Source organism: Mus pahari, chromosome 14 (genome assembly GCF_900095145.1).
Source record: "Mus pahari chromosome 14, PAHARI_EIJ_v1.1, whole genome shotgun sequence".
In the NCBI taxonomy this organism is placed as follows: Eukaryota; Metazoa; Chordata; class Mammalia; order Rodentia; family Muridae; genus Mus; species Mus pahari.
The window spans coordinates 19,423,858-19,449,175 of record NC_034603.1 but is presented as its reverse complement, the minus strand read 5'-3'; the positions used below and the strand labels follow the sequence as shown (position 1 = coordinate 19,449,175).

Sequence of the window (25,318 nt, the reverse complement as noted above, 5' to 3'; positions counted from 1 at the left end):
TGCCCACCTTGGTCCTCGGCTATAAAACCCCACTTGCTATGATTTATTTAGAATTGATGCTGCCATTCAGTGCTTTAACAAGGACCCCTTGTGTGCATGTATGTGAGTGTGTGTTTGTGTGTGCACACTCACGTGTGTGCACATGTGCTACACACAGGCGTGTATGTATAGAAACCAGAGAACTTTAGGTGTTTTTGCCTTAATTTTCTCACTGAAACAGCAGCTCGATATTTTGGTTAGACAGGCTGGGGAGTGCCGGGTGTTGAGTGCTGGGGTTACAGATGTGGGTGGCCACACTAGGCCCTTACACAGGTGATGGAGCTCCAGACTCAGGTCCTGTGCTTACACAGCAGGCAATTTACCCAATGGGTCATCTTACAAGACCCCAAACCTTTTTTCTTTAACAGTACCAAGTTGGGGTTTCACAGCTATGGGGCCCCAGCCAAGGTCAAGCGGCCTCTGGCGGGAGCAGTCCAGGACCAACAGCTTGAATCTAAAACCTATTGAGAACACTTTTCATGGCCTGGAAAATATCTTCCACCTCACGATTTAAAAATCATAAAAATAAACCTTTTTTTTTTTTTTTAAGAATTGAGCTGAGCCTACAAAGTGAATAATAAATAAATAAATAAATAAATAAATAAATAAATAAATAAATAGAAAAAAAGAGAATTGAGCTGAGTGTGGCAGGAATCTAGAGTCCCAGCCACACAGCCACTCTGGCATCTGAGGCAGGAGGGTTGTTTGAGCCCAGGAATTCCATATCAGCCTGGACTGTACAGTGGGACCCCAGTTCAAAGACAAAAAGAAAACAAGAATAAAAGTGTGCAATGATTTATTTCTGTGAAACCATAAAACAGTCCTATCTTTTGCCTGAAAATTCCTATTCTAGGGAAGTTTCTCCAAAATAATCCCCAAGAAAAAAACATGAAAGGGTGTGTGTGTGTGTGTGTGTGTGTGTGTGTGTACGTGTGTGTAGGTTAGGGTTAAGGGTTATGGGTTAAGGATATATGGATATAGATATGTTATTGGGCAATGGGTGGATTAGGGAAGGATGGCAATCCCCCAATGAAACTGTCACAGTCAGGAGACAGCATCAGGAAGACAAATGTAACAAGAAATCAGGTTCATAATGTGACATAAATACCATCCAAACAGAGCCCAGTGAGGCTGCACCCATGTGTTTCTTGGTTTGGTTTTGTGTTTTGTTTTTCAAGACAGGGTTTCTCTATGTAGCTCCGGTTGTCCTGGCACTCACTTGGTAGATCAGGCTGCCTCAAATTCAGAGATCTGCCTGCCTCTGCCTTCTGAGTGCTGGGAATAAAGGCGTGCCATACTCGGTCAATTTTTTTGTTGTTTTATTTTGAGACAAAAATCTCAGATAACTGAATCCTCAGAGTCGCTGGGTAGCAGAGGATGACTTTGAACTCCTCCAGCTCCTACTTCCTAAGTATGGGGACTACAGGCATGTGCTATTACATTCAACCGAGGACTTAAAAAACAAACAAACAAACAAACAAACAAACAAAGACAGCTGTTCTCTCCTGGACATTCCACTGCAGGATCGTGGTACACAGATTCCATAAACAGCAGAACAAAGGCCTATCTGGGAGCAAACAACATTGTTAAACATTCTCTGTCCTCCTTCCTCCCTCAAGGAGAAAGATGTACACAGTCCCCAATGCTGCAGCAGTCATTGGTGCAGCATTTCTCCGCTGCCTCAAACACCAAGCAGCTGCTGATGCTGATGCTGATGCTGATGCTGATGCTGATGCTGATGCTGATGCTGACAGTGGGTAGCGCTGAGGTATCATCATGACTAAAGATTTGTATGTGGCAGGCTCTGTGCCAACAACCTTCAACTCTCCTGGTTGTGTCCATTCGCAGGTGGGAAAATTGAGAGGAGGAGGAGAGTGACAGGTTTAGATCCAAATCTTAGTATCGACTGACTCTAAGCCAAAACAGGATGATTTCTGTTTCCAAACAATTCTCATGTCTCCCAAAAGCCAGGCCCTAGGAGCTATGGGGCCGGTTGGACAGATGAAATGCTTACTTATGCAAGTGTGAGGAACTAGGTTCGAGCCCTAGCATCCATGTCAAAAGTAAGGTGCGTGCAGTGCCCATGCAGGAAAAGCAGAGACAGGTATGTCCCCAGAGCTTGTTGGGAAGCCAGCCTAGCCAAGCCAGTGGACCCCAGGAGCCAGTGAGTGTCACAATAAATGAGGTGAAGTGCTTCTGAAGGACAGCTGAGATTGACCTTTGACCTCCATGTACATGTACATACATATGCATGCATGCAAACACATGTACCCGTATGCACACACACACATACACATGAATAGAAATCAGGTCTATGTTTGAGAAAGGTTGGCAGAGGGGAAGGCACTGAGTCCAGGAGGTCACACAGGATGCTGAGCCTGCCTGTATGAAACAGGTGAATACATGGCTGTGTACTGGTCAAAAGCCTTAGAAGACTGCACATCAGAGAACACGCACTTTAGTGGCTAGACACTAGCTAAAACCAATAGTCACCCAGGAAGTCAGAGACTCCCAAGACAGAATGCAAGGTATGACCAACAAATCTAACGCTGTCATAGACACTACTCAGAGTTCCCCCTCATCTTCAGGGATTCATGCCACAAGCTTCAGTGGATGCCCAAAACTGCAAATAGTATCAAATCCTACAGAAATAATAGTTTTCTGTGCATCTGATAAAGTTTACCAGATAGAAAAAGAGCAAGAGATTCCTGACTACCAAGAGTAAGATAGGACAATTACAGCAATGTATTGTAAAAAGTATGTTAGCAATGCTGTGCTATCTCAGGGAATTGCATTGCGCTGCCTTGTTATTCTTGTGATGCTCTATGACATGATCCACGACCTACACGAGGCAGCCAAGGAGAAGGACACAGGCATTGTGACACAGAGTGAGGTTACTAATGACCTTCAGATGCTTCCTCAGGACCATCCTGTGCTTCAGGCGACCCTAGATCATCCACGGATGAAAATGCCAGGTGGGTAGCACATACCATGTGGATGCCGAGGAGGAAGACGTGATTCATATCCCAGAATCAGCGGGATGGTGTGAGATTTCATCGCGCCACTCAGAGCAGTGTGCAATGGTAAACTTATGAGCTGTTTATTTCTAATTTATTTTTTATTCATAATGTTCAGACTGTCATTAGTCACGGCAACTTTAATCATGGAAAGCAAAACCATGGGGCAAGGAGAATCACTGTGTGTTAGGATCTTGAAGAAGGTAGGGATGTGGCTGGTGCGGGCAACTTTGTGAAGTGTAAGGTAAAGATGAAAGCAATTATCCACAAACCATGTGCTCTAGTCAGCTAAGCTGCTTCTCACAGGGCTTCGGATGAACAGCTCTGAAAGTGCTTTACATGCATATTAGAGCTGAGAAAAAGACATAAACGCGGGGTAATGAGAGGCAGGTGTATTGCCGTCTGAGACATAAGCTATGAACCAGCAGAGCTAGAAACCTGAATTCACCCCAGCTTGGAGCCAGAGCCATCACTGGGAGGGCCTGTCCATGCTGTGAGATAGCCACAGAGATTGGAGGGTCCATCCCTGTAGTAAGTGGAGCCCTGGTGAGCAGAAACTACTCGGGGTAGGGAAAAGAACCACTGCAAAGGACCTCAGGAAATGGCAGCCGGAGCACACTCAGGGAAGCAAAGGGCACTGTGTCCAGGAGTGGACTCCATAACACACTGTGCTCCACAATGTGCTCCACATCAGGCACCCGGAAGGTCCTGCCTCAGCAGGAGGAACAATCAGTCTCAGGTTAGGTCATGCGCCACACGGGCATATACAAGTGTTCCTGTAACATTGTAATGGCACTAAAACGTTCCTCTGACTCACGACATCATCCCTGTGATCACAGCACAGTACCTTACCATGCTTGTGGGAATGCTGATGAGAGCATGCCTACTGTGGCATACACAACACCTGGCAGCAAATGGCCATACCGAACCCTTCTCCAATGCCTCTACATCTGTATGCACTCCCATGACAAATTCACTATATTGGAAACTGAACTACATTTCTTGTTTTGTTTTTTTATAGGTTATTTTTTCCTTGCTTGTTTTGAGATAGGCTCTTTCTAGGCTGGTCTTAAATTCCCTCAGTAGCTAAGGATGACCTTGAAGTAGATAAGGAGACCCTGAAGATGCTATGGATGACCTTGAACTCCCTATCTCTTTGTCTTTACCTCCCAAGAGCTGAAAGTATCGGCATGAGCCATGATGCTCAGTGCTGGGGGTTGATGCAGTGTTGGGGTTTGTCATGTGTGCTTGGCAAGTACTCCTCAAAGTGAGCTATGGACTCAGGATGGCTCAACCATAAAGAAATGGGCTGCCAAGCCAGACAAAATGAGCTTAATGTTGTCCTGGGGCTCACATGGTAGAAGGAGAGAACTACCCCCAACAAGTTGTCCTGTGGCCTCCACATATGTGCCATGGAACATGAACACCCTCACACACAAACATGTGAATGCGTGCATGTGCACACACACACACACACACAGAGAGAGGGGGGGGAGAGAGAACCCACAGAGACATACACACAGGCATATACACACATAATACATACACACATACTAAAATGTAATTTAAACAAAGAACAACTGAGCGTCACCCTCAGCCCCTAAAGTTGCATCTCGAGCTGTGACAGAAAAGCTCCTGCATATTTATAGAAACTTTAAAACTCCAACACTCAATAGAAATTACCACCAGGAAAATCGGGGCCAGGATGAGAAAAATCAATTAATCAAAAACCCCACAATGGCTGCAGATGTTGGAATTAGCACAGGAAGATGTAAAACAACTACTGCAACTGAGTGCATGTGTTCCAGAAGGGGAGCCACCAAGGACATGACAAAGACCCAAATTAGAATCCTGGAAGTGAAAATGGCCGAGTCTGAGATGAAGAACATGACGGAGGGATTGATGGCAGATTGACTGCAGAAGCAGAGACCAGTGAGCCAGGAGACAACAGAAAGCATCCACATTGAACCAAGAACTTTCTGGAAGAGGAGAAAGAGAAAAGAGCAAGGGGACCTTGGGGCTTCTACATGCTGTGGGAGCCCCAGAAGGAGAAGAGAGAGACAGAAATAAGAAATACTTGAAGAGGCAATGCTCAAGAATGTTTTCTAACTTGATGAAAACTACAAACCCGGGCTGAAGAATGGCTCAGTGGTTAAGAGCACTGACTGCTCTTCCAGAGGTTTCCAGTTCAATTCCCAGCAACCACATGGTGGCTTACAACCATCTGTAATGGGGTCCAATGCCCTCTTCTGGTGTGTCTGAAGACAGCTACAGTATACTCATGCAAATAAAATAAATCTTAAAACAAACCCCCTACAAACCCATTTATCCAAGAATCACAATAGAAAGTAGACAATACGCAATAAGAACAGTTAGCTGAAGGATGGCAAGATGGCTCAGAAAGTAAAAGCACTTTCTGAACAAGCCTGACAACTGGAGCTTGATCCCTGGAACCCATGGTGGGACAGAGAATCAACTCTCAAAAGCTGTCCTCTGACCTCTGTAAGTTTGACATGACAGGCACAACTGCAGATCTCCCTCCCTCCCTCCCTCTAGCTAGGTGTGGTGACTCATTTCTGTAATCCCAGAATGGAGAGGATAAGGCGGGAAGAGTAGCAGTGAGCCACATCCTGTCTCAAAACAAAATTACAAATAAAAAAATTACAATAAGCTATGTTATAACTATACTGCTTGAAATCAATGATAAAGAGAAAATCTTGAGAAGTAGCCAGAGGTGAAAGAAAATTAGACGTGGATATTGAAATGCTCCCATGATGCTAACGAGAACGCGAAGCGTAACAGTTCTGAACAACTTGGTTGTTTCTTACTGTGAGCCAGGTGTGATAGGCTGCATCCAGAGTGCCAGAGCCAGGTGTGGTAGGCTGCATCCGGAGTGCCTGCACTTGGGAGGCCAGGAGAGGAGCATCACCGCAAACTCAAGTCCATTCCAGGATGCATAGAAAGTCCTATGCTAACCTGGTTTAAGGAGTGAGGTCTTGGCTGGACATGATTGCTCATGCCTCTAATCCCAGCACTCGGGCAGGAAGATCACTGTGAGCTGGAAACCAGCCTGGGCTACACGTGAGTTGAGGCTAGCCTGGGCGATGGTGTAAGATCCTATCTCAAAAACCAAAACAAGGGCCAGCAAGTCTGGTTTTCTAAGTATAGGTGTTTATTCAGGTCCCAGAATCTACAATGTGGAAAAAGAGACATGGACATGTATCCACATACATGCTACACATACTAAATAAATAAATGGTATATATATATATATATATATATATATATATATATATATATATATGAAACAAATCAAAAGTAACAGAAATCCTGTGATTCTTGATTGGCTGGCAGAAGGATGGGAAGAAGTAACGTCAAGCAAGCATGAAGAAATTTGGAGGGTTACAGCTACAGGCAAGAACTTGATTGTTGGAAAGGTTCCCAAAGCACAAATATATCTAAATGTATCAAATTCTTCCCAACGTGTGTGCAAATGTGTCTAAATGTATCAACTCGTACAATTTAACTAAATAACTGTCCTTGTAGGTCAATCACAAATTAAGAAAAGGAACAATGAAAACATTCCACATTCCTATTGCCCTAGGCTTGGGTGGTTGTGGAGGCAGAGGGCAGGTGTCCTGGGGTCAGTCAGCATCTCGCTGAACTTCAGATCGCACTCCAGGTGAAACCTCCCTGCAAAGGCAAACACAAACTAGAGAGCAGCTAGGCTGGCCCAGGCATTTGGCAGAGGCTGCCAGACTATTCTGGAAGGAATGTGGGTTTAATCAGTGACTCCCATCAGCTCGCTGAGTGACTCTCTTCCAAACCACATCAGCCGGCAGATTTCCTGAGGACCGCTCGTTCCCAAATGCATGCTAATGTATTGAAAGGGGTGGTCTACAAACAAAATCCAGTTCTTTGGGTAGCCTCCATTCACGTTCCTATTCATTCACTTTGAAGGGCACGCATCACTTCCCATCAGCCTCACTGTGAGGGTTCTTCATGGAGCTGACAGAAGAAATCCCTTCTGAGGCCCTCCTGCTGGATAGATGGTTTTTACCACTGCATTTGGCTGCTTGAAGAGACCCCCTCAGGCTGCCGGGAGACAGAGAGGCTAAGCCTCCTCCGTATGACAGTCAGGGTCCCCATAGTCTGTGGCACTTGTCAGGCTCTGCCTAAATCTCTAACCATCAGTTCTCTGCTTCTAGCTCACACTAGCATCCTGTATCCAAGGAGGTAGGATGCAGGTGGTTGAGGACAACTATAACTGTAGCTGAACACAGAGCTATGCAGTTTACTTAAAAGGTTTTAATTTTGGTGAGATGCCTCAGTGGGCAAAGTGCTTGTCATGCAAAGATAAAGATCTGGCTTTGATCCCTAAAACTCAAGAAAAGCCAGGTATGAAGGTATAAGATAGCAATCTAGCAATGGGAGGGCAGTGGGTGTGGGTGTGGGGGAATGACAGGGTGCTTCTAGGGCTTGAGAGTCAGCTGGTCTAACCTCACTGGTGATCTCTAGGCTCAGGGGAAACCTTGTCTTAAAAAAGAAGGTGATGGCTGGGTGTGATGGCGCACGTCTTTAATCCCAGCACTCGGGAGGCAGAGGCAGGCGGAATTCTGAGTTCGAGGCCAGCCTGGTCTACAGAGTGAGTTCCAGGATAGCCAGGGCTATACAGAGAAACCCTGTCTTGAAAAACAAAACCAAACAAAAACAAAAACAAAAACAAAACAAAAAATAGAAGGTGAGGAGCTCATGAGAGGCTCAATGGGGAAAGGTGATAACCTAAGTTCAACACCTAGCTGGAGCTAGCCTAAAATCTAATTTTAATTAAAAAAAAAAAAGGTAGATTATTACAGAGGAAGAGAGCTGATATCAATCTTGCTCCCCCCACACCTGAATGCATATGCACACATACAAAACATTGTGGGTTCCTTGTAAATCGATTACATGGTTCTGGTGTATAACCTCTGATGATAACACATCATGTCACCATGCTTTGGGAGAAACGTGCTGTGTCGTCTCCTTTCCCAGGCCAAGCCTGAACATGATGATGTCATAGGCTAAACAGCCTTCCCGCCAAGTTTCTACGTCCTGATCCCTAGAAGCTCAGAACATGCCTGTGTTTGAGGATGGGGTCTTAGAGAGTTAGTTAAGGTAAGATAAAGTGAGACCCTGACCCAAGGAGTCAAGGATCCTAAAGGAGGGGGCCGAGACACAGACACACACACACAGAGAAAAGCTGACAGGCAGATACAGCATGTGCAAGCCAAGAGTGGCCTCAGAAGGAACCAACCCTGTCAACATGGTGATGCCAGACTTCTAGTCGCCAGAGTTGAGAGAAAATCTATTCCCCGCTCTTCAAGCCACCCAGCCCGTGATGCTTTGTCATGGTAGCTTAGCACACTAATGCTGACCAGGTCTCACAGAGCTTCCCCCCCCCCAGGCCCCCATCCTGACTGTTTGCTCTCCAGAACCTATAAGGATTCAAAAGAGGAAGAGTCAGGAGGCTGGGAGGTCCAGCGAGCAGGACCGAGTGTGTTTCCACTTCCTCTGGCACTAGGGAACAACCAGTGAGGTCACCAAGAGGTCCCCACTAGATACTAACAGTCCTGGAACCATGACTCCAGGCTAGCAAGGCAAGGGGAGGGTTTTAAGGGGCCCAGGGCTTTGCTGCACCCTGCTGGGTGTACCTAAAGAGAGCTCACTGCATCCCCACAGAAACCCAGGGAGGCAGATTCTGTAGCCCTTTCCCCAGGCCCAGAGAAGCCAACTGTAATGTCCACAAAGGAAGCACAGAGGGCCCAGTGTAAGGGGGATCTTGGGGGACCTGGGTGGAAGGAGCATAGGCTAGACCTGTAGGCGCACGCCGGTCACTCCGCTGGGTTCCTCTGCAGCTCCCCCACATTGTGTGGGTACATGCAGACCAACTCTCAAACACTCCCATACATGCACAAACTCTCACCACTATGCATGTGTGCACTCACGCACACATCCATGCGCACACATGAGGAATATAGCAATAGTCACATGCAAGCATTCGCACACACATACACAGTAACACACATGCATATGGTCACATGAAAAGATGCACACACCCAGGTACCCTCGCACAGACAGACATACATGCACACTCATGAGCACACCTGTACATATGATTGCTCATTCACATCATGTCACACTCTCACATACGACTTTCCCACTGCCACCATGGGCTTGCCCTTTATTGACTGCACCACAACTTAGGCCTGAAGACAAAGAATGGTAACAGACCTTCATCCCACAGATGAACAGACCACAGCTTCTCTGTGGAGTGGTTTTCCCAGGAGGACCAAACTTGAGTCAGTTTTATTTAAATTGATTTTTTTCTTCTACATTTTAATTGCTTTATGATTTGTTTCACAACTAAAAGTTGGAAATAAATTCCTTTTTGGACACTCACACTGCCCATCTGAGAGCACCCTGGCCCTGGCCCTCTCAGCCCAGATTTCCTGGCTGCATCAGGAAAATAAATCCCCTCATTTACAAACGTGAATTGAAGCAGATGTGTGAAGCCTTTGGTTCCCCAGGTTTATCACGAGCACTTAGGCGTGTGTGTGCTCCATTGTGCGATCCCAGAGCCAGACAAGCTTATCAGTCGAAGCAAGTGTTGTGCTCATCACAGTGGCAAATGCATAGTTATTTCCACGAGCACGTTGGCTGTTATTTTTTGGTCATAAATATGATTTTTTAACTTCACGGGAAGTCTCTTCTTCTGCACAAATGAAAAGAAAATCCCAGAAAAATAGGTTAGTTCTGTGTTTGCTTTTGCTATGTTACTAACCAACACTTCTCAGTCCTGTGGACTCACAATCTAAAGGTATATATATCACATATATTAAATATGTGATATATATACATATATTTTAATATACATATATTAAAAGAATCACAGTGTTAAGGGTGTTTGTGTTGTTTTGTTTGGAGCATTTTGAGATAACATCTCCCTGTGAATTCAAACACCTGACTCCATCTGCCCTTGAACTTGTTACTACGCTGCCTTGGCTTCTTCCTAAGTGCTGGAGTTACAGGCGTGTACCACCATGCCCAGCTAAAGGACCATAATAAGGTCAGCTATGTAACCTCGAGACTCCTCTCCAGTTAGCCAACAGGCCTATACAGCCATTCTAGGCTCAATAAAGGAAGGAGGAGCGCTTGCTCTTCCAGTGCTCACAATGCACAGAGCACTTCCCACTTTACTCCCACGGAAACCATGCCAGGCAGGCACTACAGTCCCTGTTTAACAGATGAGCACACTGAAGTTTAGAAGAAGTCAATTATTCAAAGTCACCCAGCTGGGAAATGGCAGGGCTGGGCTGGGAACCTGGGTCTGCTTAAGGCTAACGTTTTCCATACCGCCCCACACATCCATCCCTTACAGATGTCCGAAAGGCTGTGCACACTGGCAGAGCAGGCTGCTGTCCCTGCTACTCCGCACTCGATGGTGGCTCCCCGCAAGGTCGGTCACAGGGCTGGGAAAAGGGCACAGAGCAAGAAGTCTGGGGAATGGGTTCAGATGTATGACCTCAGAGGTTCTGATGTCTCTGCTCCTCTGTGGGAGCGTGACTCTTTCAAAGGCCACTGGAGATGCTATTGAGAAGCTGGGAGCCATACCTGCAAAACTATCCACACAGGTGGACATATAAAGGGGCCATGGTGTCGTTTGGTGGTGGAGTGACTGTCCTTGAGGAGGGAAGTTTCATCCCCAGCAGTGCATGGAAATTGTGGGTTGTAATGGGGGCAGGGACTCAGCTGTCTTCCTCTAAGCCACACAGTGCCGTGACTTTCTTTCAACTCCATCTGCAAACCTACTTCTTTCCTCAGTGGTTTGTGCTAAGCCCCAAAATATGTTTCTGGACATCAGGAAGAGATGTTTTCTGAATACTTGTGTCAACAATTACAGATTAAAGCTGGGCTGGCAGGATGGTTCAGTGGTTAAAGACACATGTAGGCAAGCCTGGCTATATGAGTTTGAACCCAGATACTATGTACCCAAAACCGTGACAGACTTCTTGGAGGGAATCTCCCCCATACCAACTTCCTTAGGTTGTCCTCTGAATTTTTAACCTATACATAGGACAAGCAAGAACTGGAGGTTGTGTGTGGCCATTGGAGAACTTCCTCAGACTGAGTTAACTTTTTTCTTCATAATTGGAAGTCAAGCATAGGCCAGTGGTATTGGTACATACCTTTGATCTTACCACTAAAGAGGCAGAGGAGGGTGGATCTCTGTGAGTTCCAGGCCACCCTGGTCTATAGAGTGAGTTCGAGAACAGTAAGGGCTACATAGAGAAACCCTGTTGTGAAAAGAAAAAGAAAGAAAGAAAAAGGGAAAAAGAAAGAGAGAGAGAGAGAAAGGGAGGGAGGGAGGGAGGGAGGGAAGGAGGGAAGGATGGAAGGAGGGATGGAGGAAGGAAGAAGTTGAATATGGAACAGGCCCTGATGCCTGACACATACCATTTTACAAGGTCAGCCTGATTCTGGGAAGAAATCTGTGGTTCTTTCCATCTTCCATTAAAGGCCTCTTTCTGCTTTCAGTGGGGACAAATGAAAAATAAGGACAGGAAACCAACGTTGCCCACCGTGAGACTGGAGGCAAGACTCCACAACGGAGCACTAACCTCAGAGGCTCATGGGAGGACACAGGTCGAGACAACTATGCTAAAACAATGACTGGGGAGAAAGCCCCATGCTTATCCTGCTTAGCTCTGTTCTGCATTAAAGCACTGACCAATAGAACCTGGGGCAGGAACGGGGTGGTTTGGCTTACACAAAAACTGTCCAGCTAGCATCGAGGGAAGTCAAGGCAGAAGCCTGGAGGTGGGGACAGAAGCAGAGGTCATGCAAGGATGGCGCTCACTGGCTCGCTTCCCATGGCTGGCTCAACCGGCTTCCTTATACTATCTAGAACCACCACCCCCGATGCAGGCCTTCCCATGATGGTCATTAATCAAGAAAATGCCCTATAGAGTTGCCTACAGGCCAGTCTGATGAAGGCAATTCCTCAACCAAGGTTCTCTTTTCTCTGGTGTGACAAGTGACAAAAACTGATCAGCACAGTGATAAAGTGTTTGCCTGCCATCCACAAGGTCCTATCATTGAAATAATAAATAAATAAATAAATAAATAAGAAAATAAGATTAATTAAAATAAACCTTTCAGAGCCTCAAGAACAGTCTTCCTCCTCATCAAGTCACCCTACATTCCAAAGAATAACAGACGCGGATATACAGAATTTTCCTCACAGAAGCACACCCCAGCCTAGGCCGACATTAACACGGAGGAGGCCTCACTACTACATACCACGTGTGTAGTTAGATGCAGATTTTTTTGGGGACACTATGTAGCCATTAAACATGGCCATAAAGTGGCTGGAGAGATGGCTCAGCAGTTAAGAGTACTGGTTGCTCTTCCAGAGGTCCTGAGTTCAATTCCCAGCCACGACATGGTAGCTCAGAATCACTTATAACTCCAGTGTTAAAGCATCCAGTGCCCTCTTCTGGCCTCTGCAGACTCTCCATGCACATGGTATACAGACGTACATGCAGGCAGAATGCCCATGCATGTAAAAATAAATAAATAAATAAAGGTTGAAAAAATTAATAATCTCAAAGATCACATGTTGTCTAGTAAAACAATTTTGATGTAAAGTTCAAAAGCATACAAGCAAGATATAAATGGCATATGCTCCGTTCTTTAAATGAGCTGAACTTCAGTCTCTCCATGGAGGATAACTGTAAGGAAGAGTGTATGCAAAACAACAGCAGCCCCTATCAGGGCGATGAGTGATCATTACCAGAAAAGTGGCCTGTTTTGAATCAAGACACGTTTCGGAGCCAGGTGCAATGACTTCATTTATAATACCAGCGTTTGGGTGGTAGAGGTGGGTGGAGCAGGTGCCCAAAGCCAACCCAGGCCTCATAGTGAGAGCTTGTCTCAAAAAATGAAAAAAAAAAAAAAAAGATCTATAGGTAAGGGCTGGGGTGGCTCAGTACTAGAATAAGAGCCTAGGGTTTGAGACTGAAAAAAAGAAAGGAAAAGAAAAAGAAAAGAAAAGAGAAAAAAAAAGAGGCACTTTTGGGAGAAAGATAGCCACATTTGTGCAATTGTTTCCTAACATGCTCAGCCCTTATATCTGAAGTTCTGTATTTGCTGGTTCAAGAAACCATGGATAGAAGATGCTGGTCAAAGGGTGCAGTGAAATGGCTCAGCAGGCAAAGGTTGATTGCTGTACACTCTGGGGTTCGGTCTGACCCGCAGAACCCAGACAGTTTTGCCTGCTTTCTGTTGCTGTGATAAAATACCCCCAACAAAGGGTAGCTTAAGGGAGGAAGGGTTGCTTTCCTGTCAGTCCATTCCTTTGGGGAAGTCAAGGCATCAGGAACTTCAAACAGCTCGTCCTATCCCATCCACAGCCAAGGCTGGAGGGAAACAAACCACACATGCCTCGTGCTCCACTGGCCATCTCTACCCTATACAGCTCAGCCAATCATGGAATGGTGCCGTCTACTTTCATGCTGGATCTTTCCAAGTCCATTAAGGTAATAAAGATAATCCCCTACAGACACGCCCAGAGGCCAACCTGATCTAGACAGTCACTGAGTTCTCTTCCCAGGGGATCTTAGGTGGCATCAGGTTGACAGTTAAACTACCACGCCATGTAAAGGTAGAGAACCGACCCCACCATGTAGTTCTCTGACTTCCACATATAAATGTGTCCACACACACGCACCATGAGCACACACGGTAATAAGTAACACGAGGGGAAAGCTGCATCTGTACCAAATGTGTACAGGTTTCTCTTTCTTTTGCCTTTAATCCTTAAACAATACATGGTATTAACTCCTTACAGCATATTAGAAGTTGTGAGGGATTTCGAGATGATCTGAAGGATGTGTGACGGCTGTATTGCAAATACCATGCCGCCTTACACTAAAGTCTCCAGCAACAGGGCTTTTGCTATCCAGGGATTCCGAATCCCACAGGGATAAGCTGTGACTGGACCTATTGAGGTAGTATTAAGAGAGGAGTAGTGGCAGGAACTGAAGGATTGCGTACATGTCCGCGTGAAAACAGCAGGTCTGATCTTAGGGGCTTCAGTTCTCCCCCATACCTGGCAGGGCTTTGTGGAACAGGTAAAGGGTATTTAAAGAAAAGAGCAAGAAGCTTGTGGAAACCTGGGATGAGGGACAGGCTTTCTCTGAAAGTGGAGGATTGTCCCAGCTCTGATGGGTCCTGAATGCACAGGGCAGTGGGAGTCAGCCTGGAATGTAGGTTGGTGGCAGGGCACTCGCTGAGCATGCACGAGCCTTGGGCTCAATCCTCAGTGCCATAAAACAAATTTAAACAGGCCAGTAGGAGCCAGGGCTTGGAACTGACAAAGTAGTCCTGCTTGGCTGAACTCGAGGCAGGCTCCTGAAATGCCGGCTAGACCCATATGTCCATGTCCTGGTAAAATCCAACCTCTAGCAAAGAACTGTCGATGCACTAAGGAGTTACCGATCGGAAGTAGGGCCCCGGTGTGAGGCAGCTTTCTGGATACAGATCATGTATACAGATATCTGTATACAGATAATATATACAAAATAATGGTGGACTGGAGAAACAATTCTACAGTTAAGAGCACGTTCTACTCTTCCAGGAGACCCATGTTCAGTTTCCAGCTCCCACATCAGGTGGCTCACGACCTGTACTCCAGTAACCCTGTAACCCTGTAACTCCAGTTCCTCGGGGATCCAACACCTCTGGCTTCTGCAGGCAGCTGCACCCATACGTACATATCCACACAGAGACATACTCGCATGCACATAATTAAACATAAAATAAACTCTTAAAAAGGTAAGTAAGGGGGGGGCAGAGATAAGGCTCATGTGTAAAGACTGCTTGCTGCTCTTGCAGAGGTCCTGGCTCAGTTCCCAGCACCCACATTAGGAAGTTCACAACATTTTGTAACTCCAGAGGATCCAACACTCTCTTCTGGACTTTGTGAGTGCCCATATATACATGTGCATACTAGCACACAAACTTACAAATAAAAATAAATAAATCTTAAAAGGATGCATTTAGGAGAAGACAAGGACGAGGAAGAAGAGGATGAAGATGAAATAATAATAATAATAATAATAATAATAATAATAATAATAATAAATAGAAAAAAGAGGGTGCTCATGATTTTGGATGTTTCAGTCCATAGCCACATTGACCTTGTTTGGGGCCTGCGAAGGCTCAGTACATCATAGAGAGGACAGTATAATGGATAAGGCTCAGTCATAACATGAAAGCTTAGAAGAAAAAGAAAAAGACAGGAAGGGACAAATTCTAATGTCCTTCTCAAAGTGACCTAACTTTCCCTCCCACGAGGTTCTATCTCCTTAAAAGTCCCAGCAGCTCCCAGTGGCACCACAGGTCACTGGCCAAGGTTTCGACAGATGGGCCTTGAGGGGGCATTCAAGATCGAACCTATGACACCCACTCCTGGGCGAGTGACATCATCTGGTCACCTGGCCTGTACTCAGTAAGAATCCTGCCGGTCAGTCTGGCAAGAGCTGTTTTGCTGTGACGTCCCCTTCAGTCATTTCCCACTCACTGCTTGCCTTCTGGCTCCTCAGCTCTACCCTGCTACTTCCTAGTACTGGAGGCCTGTCTGCAAAAATCCAGTGTGGTGGCCTCCAACTGTCCACGGTGGCCTTGGTTAGAGGTGGCCTTGTGCTCTCCAACAAGGGCCTGTGAGTTGTTCATTATGTCAAGCAAGGGTCGTAGGATGGCTTCTCTGTGACAGAGGCCAGGCTTCCCTCTCCTAACCCCATGGCTGTGGCCCAGCAAGGGCCCAAATACTACCTCACATCCAGAGGACAGGGGGGCTGGCAGCTACCCTGGCCACACAGCGGTGAGCAGGGCTAGCCTCTGACTATCCACTGTGGACATTTTCCTCTCCCAAACCTAGGCCTCCTGACATTCCCACGGCAGACATACTGGTCCCTGGTCTTCAGGCTACTACCCAGAGATTCCTCAAGCAGACAGGAGAGAAGCTGGGCCTCCCCCTGAGAACACTTCCTGCAGAGACGACTTGGGCGCAGCACCTGCCCTAGGCTGAAATTCACACACAAGGAGCTGACAAGATGGCTCATTGAGCAAAGGCGATTACCACCAAGCTGATGAGCTGAGGGCCCCCAAGAGGCAGAAAGGAATTGACTCCTGAAAGCTCTCTTCAGACTTTAACATATGCACTGTGGGGTGTGCATGGATGCATACACAAAGCACACATACTAACTGACTGACTGACTGAATGAATGAATGAATGAATGAATGAATGAAAATTTAAAAAAACCTTCTTTATCCAAATTTCAAGCCAACAAGGTTGACTGTACACCAAAGCTCCAATCTCTCTCTCCGGATTATTCTTTGAGCCATCCCCTCCCTCTCCATTCTCCACTGAGGACGGCCCTATACACCCCCACCACCCAGAGCCTGGCCGACCAGAGAGGTGCCCAGCTGGGCTCAGTGTCCTGCACAATAATCCCATTGGTGAATATTGTTAATTCATAGTGGATTCTCAGAGCCAGTTAGGGAATCCCTGTCAATACTGTTGCAGAAAAGAAACTCTGATGCTGTGAGGGTAGGTCTGAAGCTTCTGGAAGCTTCTGCGACATCTCCTGAGGACACTGAGGATGTCCCTGAGAAATATGGAACTGACTTAAGCCCCAGATCAAGACACCTGTTGCTGTGCCCGAGCAGATATGTACCCCCGAGTTCTAGGATATCCAAACCATGAAGCCTTTTGAAATCTGAGCTATCCCTCCTCAGTGGAGAGTGGCTCTGTTATATTGGTGGAAGGTCCAGGACCCAAAGGATATAGAAAGGTTGACTTGAAGAAGATCATGCTGGCTTGGTAGGGTGGCACACACCGGGAACCTCAGCACTTGGGAGGTGGAGCAGAAGGGGCAAGAGTCCAAGGCCAATCACAGAAGGAATACACGTCTCTAGATAAGAATGTGACAAATTATCTAGATTAGGTTAACCCAAAATGAAGATAGGACCAGTCCTGGAGAGAGGGAGAGGGAGAGAGAGACAGAGAGAGAGAGAGAGAGAGAGAGAGAGAGAGAGACAGAGACAGAGACAGAGACAGAGAGAGAGACAGAGAGACAGAGACAGAGAGACAGAGAGAGACAGAGAGAGCTATGTACCAGCATTCATCTCTCTGCATCATGACTGCAATGTAATCAAATAAAACAAACAAACAAACAAATAGCCATACTTGGTAAGGGTAAAAGAGACAGACACTGCCATGGAGACCATGACCTGTTCTATTGCAGGATTCAAAGCACACATGGCAATGTTTGCAGTGGTCTACAGCCTGGGAAGCAGGGCTGGGAGATGGGCAGAGCTGCCTGGGCACACTGGGCAGAGACAGGCAGAGCTCATTTGGTGAATCTCAGTGCTCAGATTGGCTGGACCTCGGCCTGCAGCCACTTCCACTTCAACCATGATGTGAAGTGATGCCATTCTCTGCAAACGCTGGGAACAGAGAGTTAGAGGCCCTCAGCATGACAGTCCAGTCAAGGGTTAAAGACCTCCAAGATCTTACGTGTCCTAAGCTTGGACCCCTGTGTGGTCATGTTAAGAAATAAGCCTTTCGCCCCAGCATTTGGGAGGCAGAAGAAGGCAGATCTCTGAGTTTGAGTTCAGCCTGGTCTACAAAGTGAGTTCCAGGACAGCTAGGGCTACACAGAGAAATCTTGTCTTGAGGGGAGGGGAGAGAAAAAAGAGGTAGGGACTAGTGAGAGTCCTTAAGTCACTGGAGATGGCACACTTGGATGGGATTAGAGTATTTCAGTGGACCTCTGTGTTAATCTCATGAGAAAGAGTTGTTACAAGAACTCCTCTGTGCTCTGGCTTCTTCTCCCCACTTTTGTTTGGCTCTCCTCTACCAGGTCTGACACGATGCAATGCCATCAGAGGTCTCCACAAAAGCAAGTGCCATTCTATCGGGACTCTCTACCTCCAAAACTGTGACTCTATAACCCTTTTCTCTTTATAAACAACCAAGCCTCCGACACTTCGTTGTGCTGACAGAAAGCAGACGAACACAACTACTAAGCACGGGAACGCGCCAGGAAGACGTCTAACACGTATGTTCTCTTTGATTCTGGTAGGACAAGAGTCACATGTGGGCAGCAAGGTCCCAAGAAACAACACATCTGTCAGTGGAGGTGGGACCCAAGTGTTTGGGAACATGGGGTTCTGAGAACTGTGAGAAGGTGACACACCACTGCTCCCGGGCTCCAGAGTGGCAGCAGCTACAGTTAGCACCTGGTTGTCACCGCTGGTCACTCCAGCTCCCCACTCACCCCAGTCCTCTTCCTTCCTAATAAAGCCTCAATTCTATTCCAGTGGCAACCAGCCCAGCCCCAAGGGATGAATCCAGATTGATCGAAGCCCCCAGGTTGGCAGCTCATTACCCTCACCAGTGAAAGGGTGACCATGGTCATGTGACCTAATTCTGCCTGACTGTCACAGGGGAATTCTGCTGAACGAAGCTTCCAGTGTTTCCTCTAGATTTAAATCCTAGGAGGAAGTTCTCAGGAGGGTAACTCTTTCTTTTCCATCCCCTACTTTGGCCGTTTGGTGTCAAGCGAACTGCAGCTCAGGGCCCTGGGAGACAGGAAACTGCCAGCAGAATCTGGTGCCCAATATGGACCATGAACTGCCCCAATCTGCTGTATTCCCGGCTTCCATGTCAGACAATCCAATGCTGCTGGTTAACAATTCTCATGGTTAAGTGACCACATCAGACATTCCATTACCTGCCATTGAAAGCATATCTACTGCCAGGCGTGATGGCGCATGCTCACAATCCCAGCACTGAGGGTGTTGACTCAGGAGGATGACAGCTCTGAGGTCAGCCTAGGGTATACAGTGAGTTCAAAGTCAGTCTGAGTTACAGACTGAGACCTTGTCTGACTATTGGTCTGTTTTTCATTATTATAATCAAATACTAGAGACAGGCTATTTTATAAAGAACAAAGGTTTTGCACAGTTTTGTAGTCTGAAAGTGCAAGATCGGGCAGCCTCTTTCTTTTTTGCCTCTGGTCACGGTTTACTGGCAGATGGTAGGATGGCAGGGAGGGAGAGAGGAAGAGAGAGAGGCAGAGGATGAGAGGGGAGACTGAATCACAGTGCAATCAGAAAGCCAGAACAGGATGGGGACCTATATTGGCATGACTAAGATTGACCTAAGGACTTCAATTAGGCCCCAGCATTTCTTCAAAGCCCACGCCACCTCCCTGCACTGGCATCCTGGCATCAAGGCTCTCAATGCATGAGCCTTGAGGGATACCTCGATCCACATCAGCCAGGAGTGCTCTGGGCATCGGCTTGCTCACTCTCATTACTGTGCTGTCAGATGACCGACCACATTAGAAAAGGGAGGCTTTAGGGAAGGAGTTTGCAGAAGTCAGATAACAGCTTATAAAGATCAGGGCCAGGTCTCAAACTCCCTTCTTGGGGTGAGCACCACGTGCAGCACCCTTCTGCTTGGTCCCCTGGTAGCATCTAGTCAGCTTCCACAGCACCCCAGTGCCCTTTTAGGAGCTGGCCTTGCCCGCCATCTTCAAAGTCAGCCTGGAAAGGACCAATTCAACAATTATAAAGTGTCTTTGGAGAGAACACCCCACACACTTGGCTTCTTCTAAACAAGTTGCTATTATTGTGACGCTCTCCCAAATGGCAGCATTTTAAAAAAAATGTTTTAAGGCCAGCACAAAAAGCAGAGAGAGAAAGTAAGTGTGCCAGGAAGTAATTGGAAGGAAACTTCTTTGGGGGTGGGGGCTAGGAGCCAGGAAATGTCAAGGAAACAAATCAGAGCTGATTTATACTTCAATTCCAGGCATCTGTATTAGCAGAGACCCCCACAGAGCAGCCCCCGACAAGCTGGCTACCAGAGAGGCTGAGAAAGTCACACTGGATTCTGCATCTGACAGCAATGCAACCAATCTACATAGGAAAGAGAGAACTTGAGTTTTATCCAACTCTCTGGGCTTTCCTTGTTTTCAAACTGATTGGTCCAGACAATAGAAGGCCAAGAGCCAACAATAAATCCATTCTAAGCTGGAAAGGGCCTCCTCTGAACACAACCAAATATTGCTTTAATCCTTTGCATTAAGTTTCTCACTGCAGTATGAAAGCTATGCATTCTGAATTCTCAGCTTCTGCAACACTGTAGCTGGAGGTGTAATTGCAGAGCGGGTGATTAATTGGGCAGTTACTTAAGTCACTTTCAAAGCAGAATAGGAGATGTTTGGTTTCACATGAATATTTTTAGATCCTACTAAAGATACTGCCTTTAATGGCTCTTGCTTAGAAATCTTGTTTTGATATTCTGAAAGTCACTTCTTTCCCATATATACTGCAAGAAGGGGTCCTTCGATAATCAGGAGAGAACATGAATATTTCTTCTGTAGCTATGTTATCAGGCACATCAGCCAGCCCCCAGAAAAACTGATGTCATGGTTCTGTTCCCAAGGGAACAAGGACAGAGGGTCCCCTATAAACAGTGGCTTTTGTTGACTCTTTTTTCCCCCTGACGTTGAACTTGTGTGTTTTTGGCAAGAATTTCTTTTTTAAAAATTTGGACATGGTTTCTGCCTCAGATCCTCTGCATGCGACTTTATTGGATAAAGAGCAAGCAGCAGGCACTGGTGTATGCACAGCTACTTCAGTGGTGACTTTAAAGGGGGCTTCCCGGGGAACAAAGCAAGCTGGGAAACACACTGAGTGAAGGGATCCTTTCCTAAAGAGATGTTCAGTTTGGTAAGGATTTATCCTCCCTTCCTAATGGTTAGAAAACTATCTACACACATAGGTCGAGCTGGCTGTGGGCTCCTCATAAAGTGCCTCCCACACATCTCTTGTCTTGATCAGTGTGTGCACTTCTCATCCAGAAATATTGAACAGCAGGAGGAACCAAATGGCATCCAGGGAGAGTGTGGCCCTGTCACTAGAGACAACCCCCAGCAGGCAAAAAACCTTGAAGTGTTGGTGCTGGGTCGTCTATGACTCAGGAAGGGAGAGGAGCCAGTCTACACTCCCATTCCACAGTCTACACACACAGCCCATAGTCTATACTCCCAGCCCACAGTCTACACTCCCAGCCCATAGTCTACACTTCCATTACACAGTCTACACTCCCAGCCCACAGTCTACACTCTGATCCCAGTCTACACTCTGATCCCAGAATCTACACTCCCAGCTCACAGTCTACACTCCCAGCCCACAATCTACACTCCCATCCCACAGTTTACATGCCCAGCAAACAGTCTACACTCCCAGCCCATAGTCTACACTCCTAGCCCACAGTCTACATGCCCAGTCCACAGTCTATACTCCCAGCCCACCGTCTACACTCCCATCCCACAGTCTACACTCCCATCTCACAGTCTGCACTCCCAGCCCACAGTCTACACTCTGATCCCAGTCTACACTCCCATTCCACAGTCTACACTCCCATCCCACAGTTTACATGCCCAGCAAACAGTCTACACTCCCAGCCCACAGTCTACACTCTGATCCCAGTCTATACTCCCATCCCAGTCTACATGCCCAGCAAACAGTCTATACTCCCAGCCCACAGTCTACACATCCGTCCCACAGTCTATACTCCCATCCCACAATCTACACTCCCATTCCAGTCTACACTCCCAGCCCATAGTCTACACTCCCAGCCCACAGTCTACACTCCCAGCCCAGTCTACACTCCAAGCCCACAGTCTACACACCCAGTCCACCGTCTACACTCCCAGCCCGCCGTCTACACTCCCACCCCACAGTCTACACTCCCATCCCACAGTCTACACTCCCAGCCCACAGTCTACACTCCCAGCCCACAGTCTACTCTCCAAGCACAAAGTGTCTCAGACATGGATGCACAGCCCCAGCACAGTGTGATGAAGGACACAGCAGATTCTCAATGCATAGACACAGTAGATATCAGGACCTGATTTTTCTTTCCTCCCTTTGCCTTTGAAGTCAAGAGTAGGAAGACAACACTGAGTTCAAGGCTAGCTGGGGCTACGTAACAAGAAAGACTGCCTCAGGGAAGGGGACAGAAAGGATGAGGTTGGGCATGGTGGCACATGCTTATACTCTCAGCCCTCTGGAGACAGAAGCAGGGGGAGGACTGCAAATTTGAGGCCAGCCTAGGCTACATAGTGAGTCCCACACAAGCCAGCACTATGTAGAGCAAGACTATCTCAAAAATAAATAATTATTTCAAGAAAAAGAGAAGGAAGGGTGAAAGCAAGATGGAAAGGGATAAACAGAAGGGGGAAGAAGAAAAAGAATGGAGAGGAAGAAGAGGAAGAGGAAGGAGGAAGATGTGGAAAGAGGAGAGAGGAAGTGGAGGAGGAAGAAGAGGGGGAAAGAACAGGAGGAAGGGGAAGAGACTAAAAAGTCAAAAACAAAACAAACAAAAAAAAACAACAACAAAAAACAACCAAGACCTGGGCTAGAGGTCTAGTTCAGTAGCAGGGTGCATGCAAGGCCCCAGGTCTGTCTGCCTGTCTGTCTGTCTGTCTGTCTGTCTGTCTGTCTACCTACCTACCTACCTACCTACCTACCTACCTATCTATCTATCTATCTATCTATCTATCTATCTATCTATCTATCTATCTATCTATCTAAGGTATTAGCAATCCTGGGGGTTGGGGAGGGGTATGGATGCTTCCTCACAAATCCATCTGTATTAGTAAGCACACAGCCTGTGAGCTCCTCAAACAAAGGTCTTTCAGGGATTTTTGGTTTCCTGGTCATGGCTGTGGTTTATTCTTCCCAATAGAAGTGACAGTGGGTTGGGGTATTCACAGGTAGAGAGTAACTGGACCTCCACAAAGCAGTTCTGCCACTGACCTTTAGGGAGCTGACAAAGGATAGTGGGTGGCAGTTTATAAAGCCATAAGTTGCTGGTAGGGCTTGGGGCAGAGTTCTCCCTTCTGCAGGCACTTTAAAGAAGGGAGAGGAAATCATTCAGAAAGCAGCGATTTTGCCCAGAACCAAGGAGGAGAGGTAATGTTGGCTTTATCTTAAAGTGACTAAGGAGCTGTGGGAAACAGGAAAGTTAGGTCTAGACTTCTTCCATTACCTTTTAAACCCCAAATCCACTCCACCTTGGGCACACAGCTCAATATCTGATATTAGGAGTCTAACTCAAGGACTTGCATGATCTAAGCCAGCCTTCTCCCTGAGCTGTGCCCCTAGCACTGCACAGCTCAGTAAAGTAGCAAAGACCATAGCAGGGCACAGCGTAGGGAATGGGTGGTAGGTAGTACATCTGTCCCCTGCTGCCTCTCCCCCAAGCAAGGTTCATTTTCTACTGTCCTTAGGATCGACTCCCTGCCCCCACCCCCGCCTTTAGATCTGGGGCAACCACCTCCTCCAGGAGGAGGAGAATCATTCCTATTAGGGAGGCAGAGCCGAGAGAAACTGTAGTGTTCTGGTGTCTGCCACAGTTCTACAGGCAAGAGACTTGCTGCACAGAGGGTAGAGGTTCTGACCAAGGTATTATCAGACGAGAGTATCAGTAGACAGAAGATCAGAAGTCCAAGCATACAGTGGCCATCTTTTTTGTTTTTGTTTTTGTTTTTGTTTGTTTTGATTTCTTGAGACAGGGTCTTCCTATATAGCTCTGGCTGTCCTGGACAGGCTGACCTCAAACTCAGAGATCCTCATGCCTCTGCCTCCAAAGTGCTGGAATTAAAGGTGTGCATCAATATGCCCAGCTGTTGGTATGTATGTATGTATGTATGTATGTTTCGTTCTGTAGCCCAGGCTGGACCTGCATCTCAACTATATAGTTTAAGCCAGCCCCCAAGTTGTAGAGAGATTCACACAATTCAGTCTCCTAAATTCTGGAATTACAGATGCCACCAGGGCAGGCTCAAAACAAGAGTCTTAACCCTCAGAAAACAAACCTAAGAGGCTTTGAAATGGGCCGTGGAGATCACCACACAGCCAAATGCGCACAGAGGCAGTTAACTCAGCTGTGTCCTAGACTTCGATGCACGGTTTTAGTGGGCCAGCTAAGGAACACAGCATATCTAGGCCAGAGCCGCTCCCAGCCCAACCTTCCCGGGCATAGAGGAAGGGCTGGCCTGAGCCTTGATGTGGCCCGGACTGTTTCAGGCAGACTAGCCTTGGGGACGCAAGAGCCTCATTAGTATCTACAGCGCTGAGAGCAGGCGGGAGGCTGTGGGTCTGATCACACACTTCAGTAGAGATGCCGCACTCAGGACTGTTGTTACCCGCAAGGTCTTTCCTTACCCTAGCTCCTTAGTGTTTCCTAAACAGCCCTTTGAGTTGTTTTTCCTGCAGAAGCAAGTCCCGGCACAGAAGCTGGACAGCAGGACCCTTCACCACCAGCGACCCCAGTGCAATCCACTAAGTGAGCCCCGCTCCCGAAGGTGACGATCAACGCCGCCCCCGCAGCCCTACACCCCCTCCTGAAGCGGAACATCCCCCGGCCGGCGATCGCGCGCCCTCACCTCCCGTAGCAGGCGCTCCAGGTGCGTTTCGGCCCAGGCGGCCAGGGCTCCGGACGGCCCGGCATGCCGCAACAGCTCGCGCTCCTGCTCCAGCGCCGCCACTCGGCCATGCAGGGCGGCCGCCTGGGCTCCCAGCAGGAGACAGGCGGCTGCAGAGCCCACCGACAGCAGCAGGCACAGCGCGCCCAGCGCCCGCGCCCCGCAGCCCGCGCCGGGGTCCTGCGCGCCTCCTCCGCCCGCCGCGCGCTCGCCCGCGCCCATGGCGACCGGCTGGCTCTGCGTTGGCGCTGCGGCCCGGGGCGGCTCCAGGTCGGCGGCTGCGGGGCTCGGCGTCCGGGCGGCCGCGGATCGCGCACGCCCCCCTAGCCGCCCGCTCAGACTCAGCGGCCACTGCGGGCAGTTCCTTCTATGCAAATAGACCCCGCCAGAAAAGGCGCGGGGACCCACCCAGGGGAGGAGCGGCCGGCCGGGGAGGGCGGGAGGGGGGCCCCCCCGGCGCTCATCAGCTCCTCGCAGCTCCCGGCCCTCGCCTAGCGGGTCCCGGAGCGTGAGCCTCTGTACCCCGCCGCTGCCACCCGAGGGATCCTATACGCCCGTACTCGGCTCTGCCGCAGGCCGCCTGGGATTGCGGCACTGTTCGAGCCTTGGGAGTGTTCCCCCAAACTTGCAGATTGACCTTTCTGACACTTGCAA

The 25,318-nt window shown here is 47.8% G+C and overlaps 1 protein-coding gene across 1 annotated transcript in view; it reads right to left on the bottom strand.

The window, feature by feature from the left end:
* The window catches only part of Col23a1 (collagen type XXIII alpha 1 chain), a 295,946-nt gene extending 270,861 nt beyond the window's left edge, over positions 1–25,085 (bottom strand). Inside the window, exon 1 of the mRNA XM_021212924.1 lies at positions 24,626–25,085. Coding sequence (XP_021068583.1) covers positions 24,626–24,886 — 261 coding nt within the window. The 5' untranslated portion in view covers positions 24,887–25,085. The remainder of the gene's footprint in view (positions 1–24,625) is intronic.
* Positions 25,086–25,318: the final 233 nt, after the last annotated feature.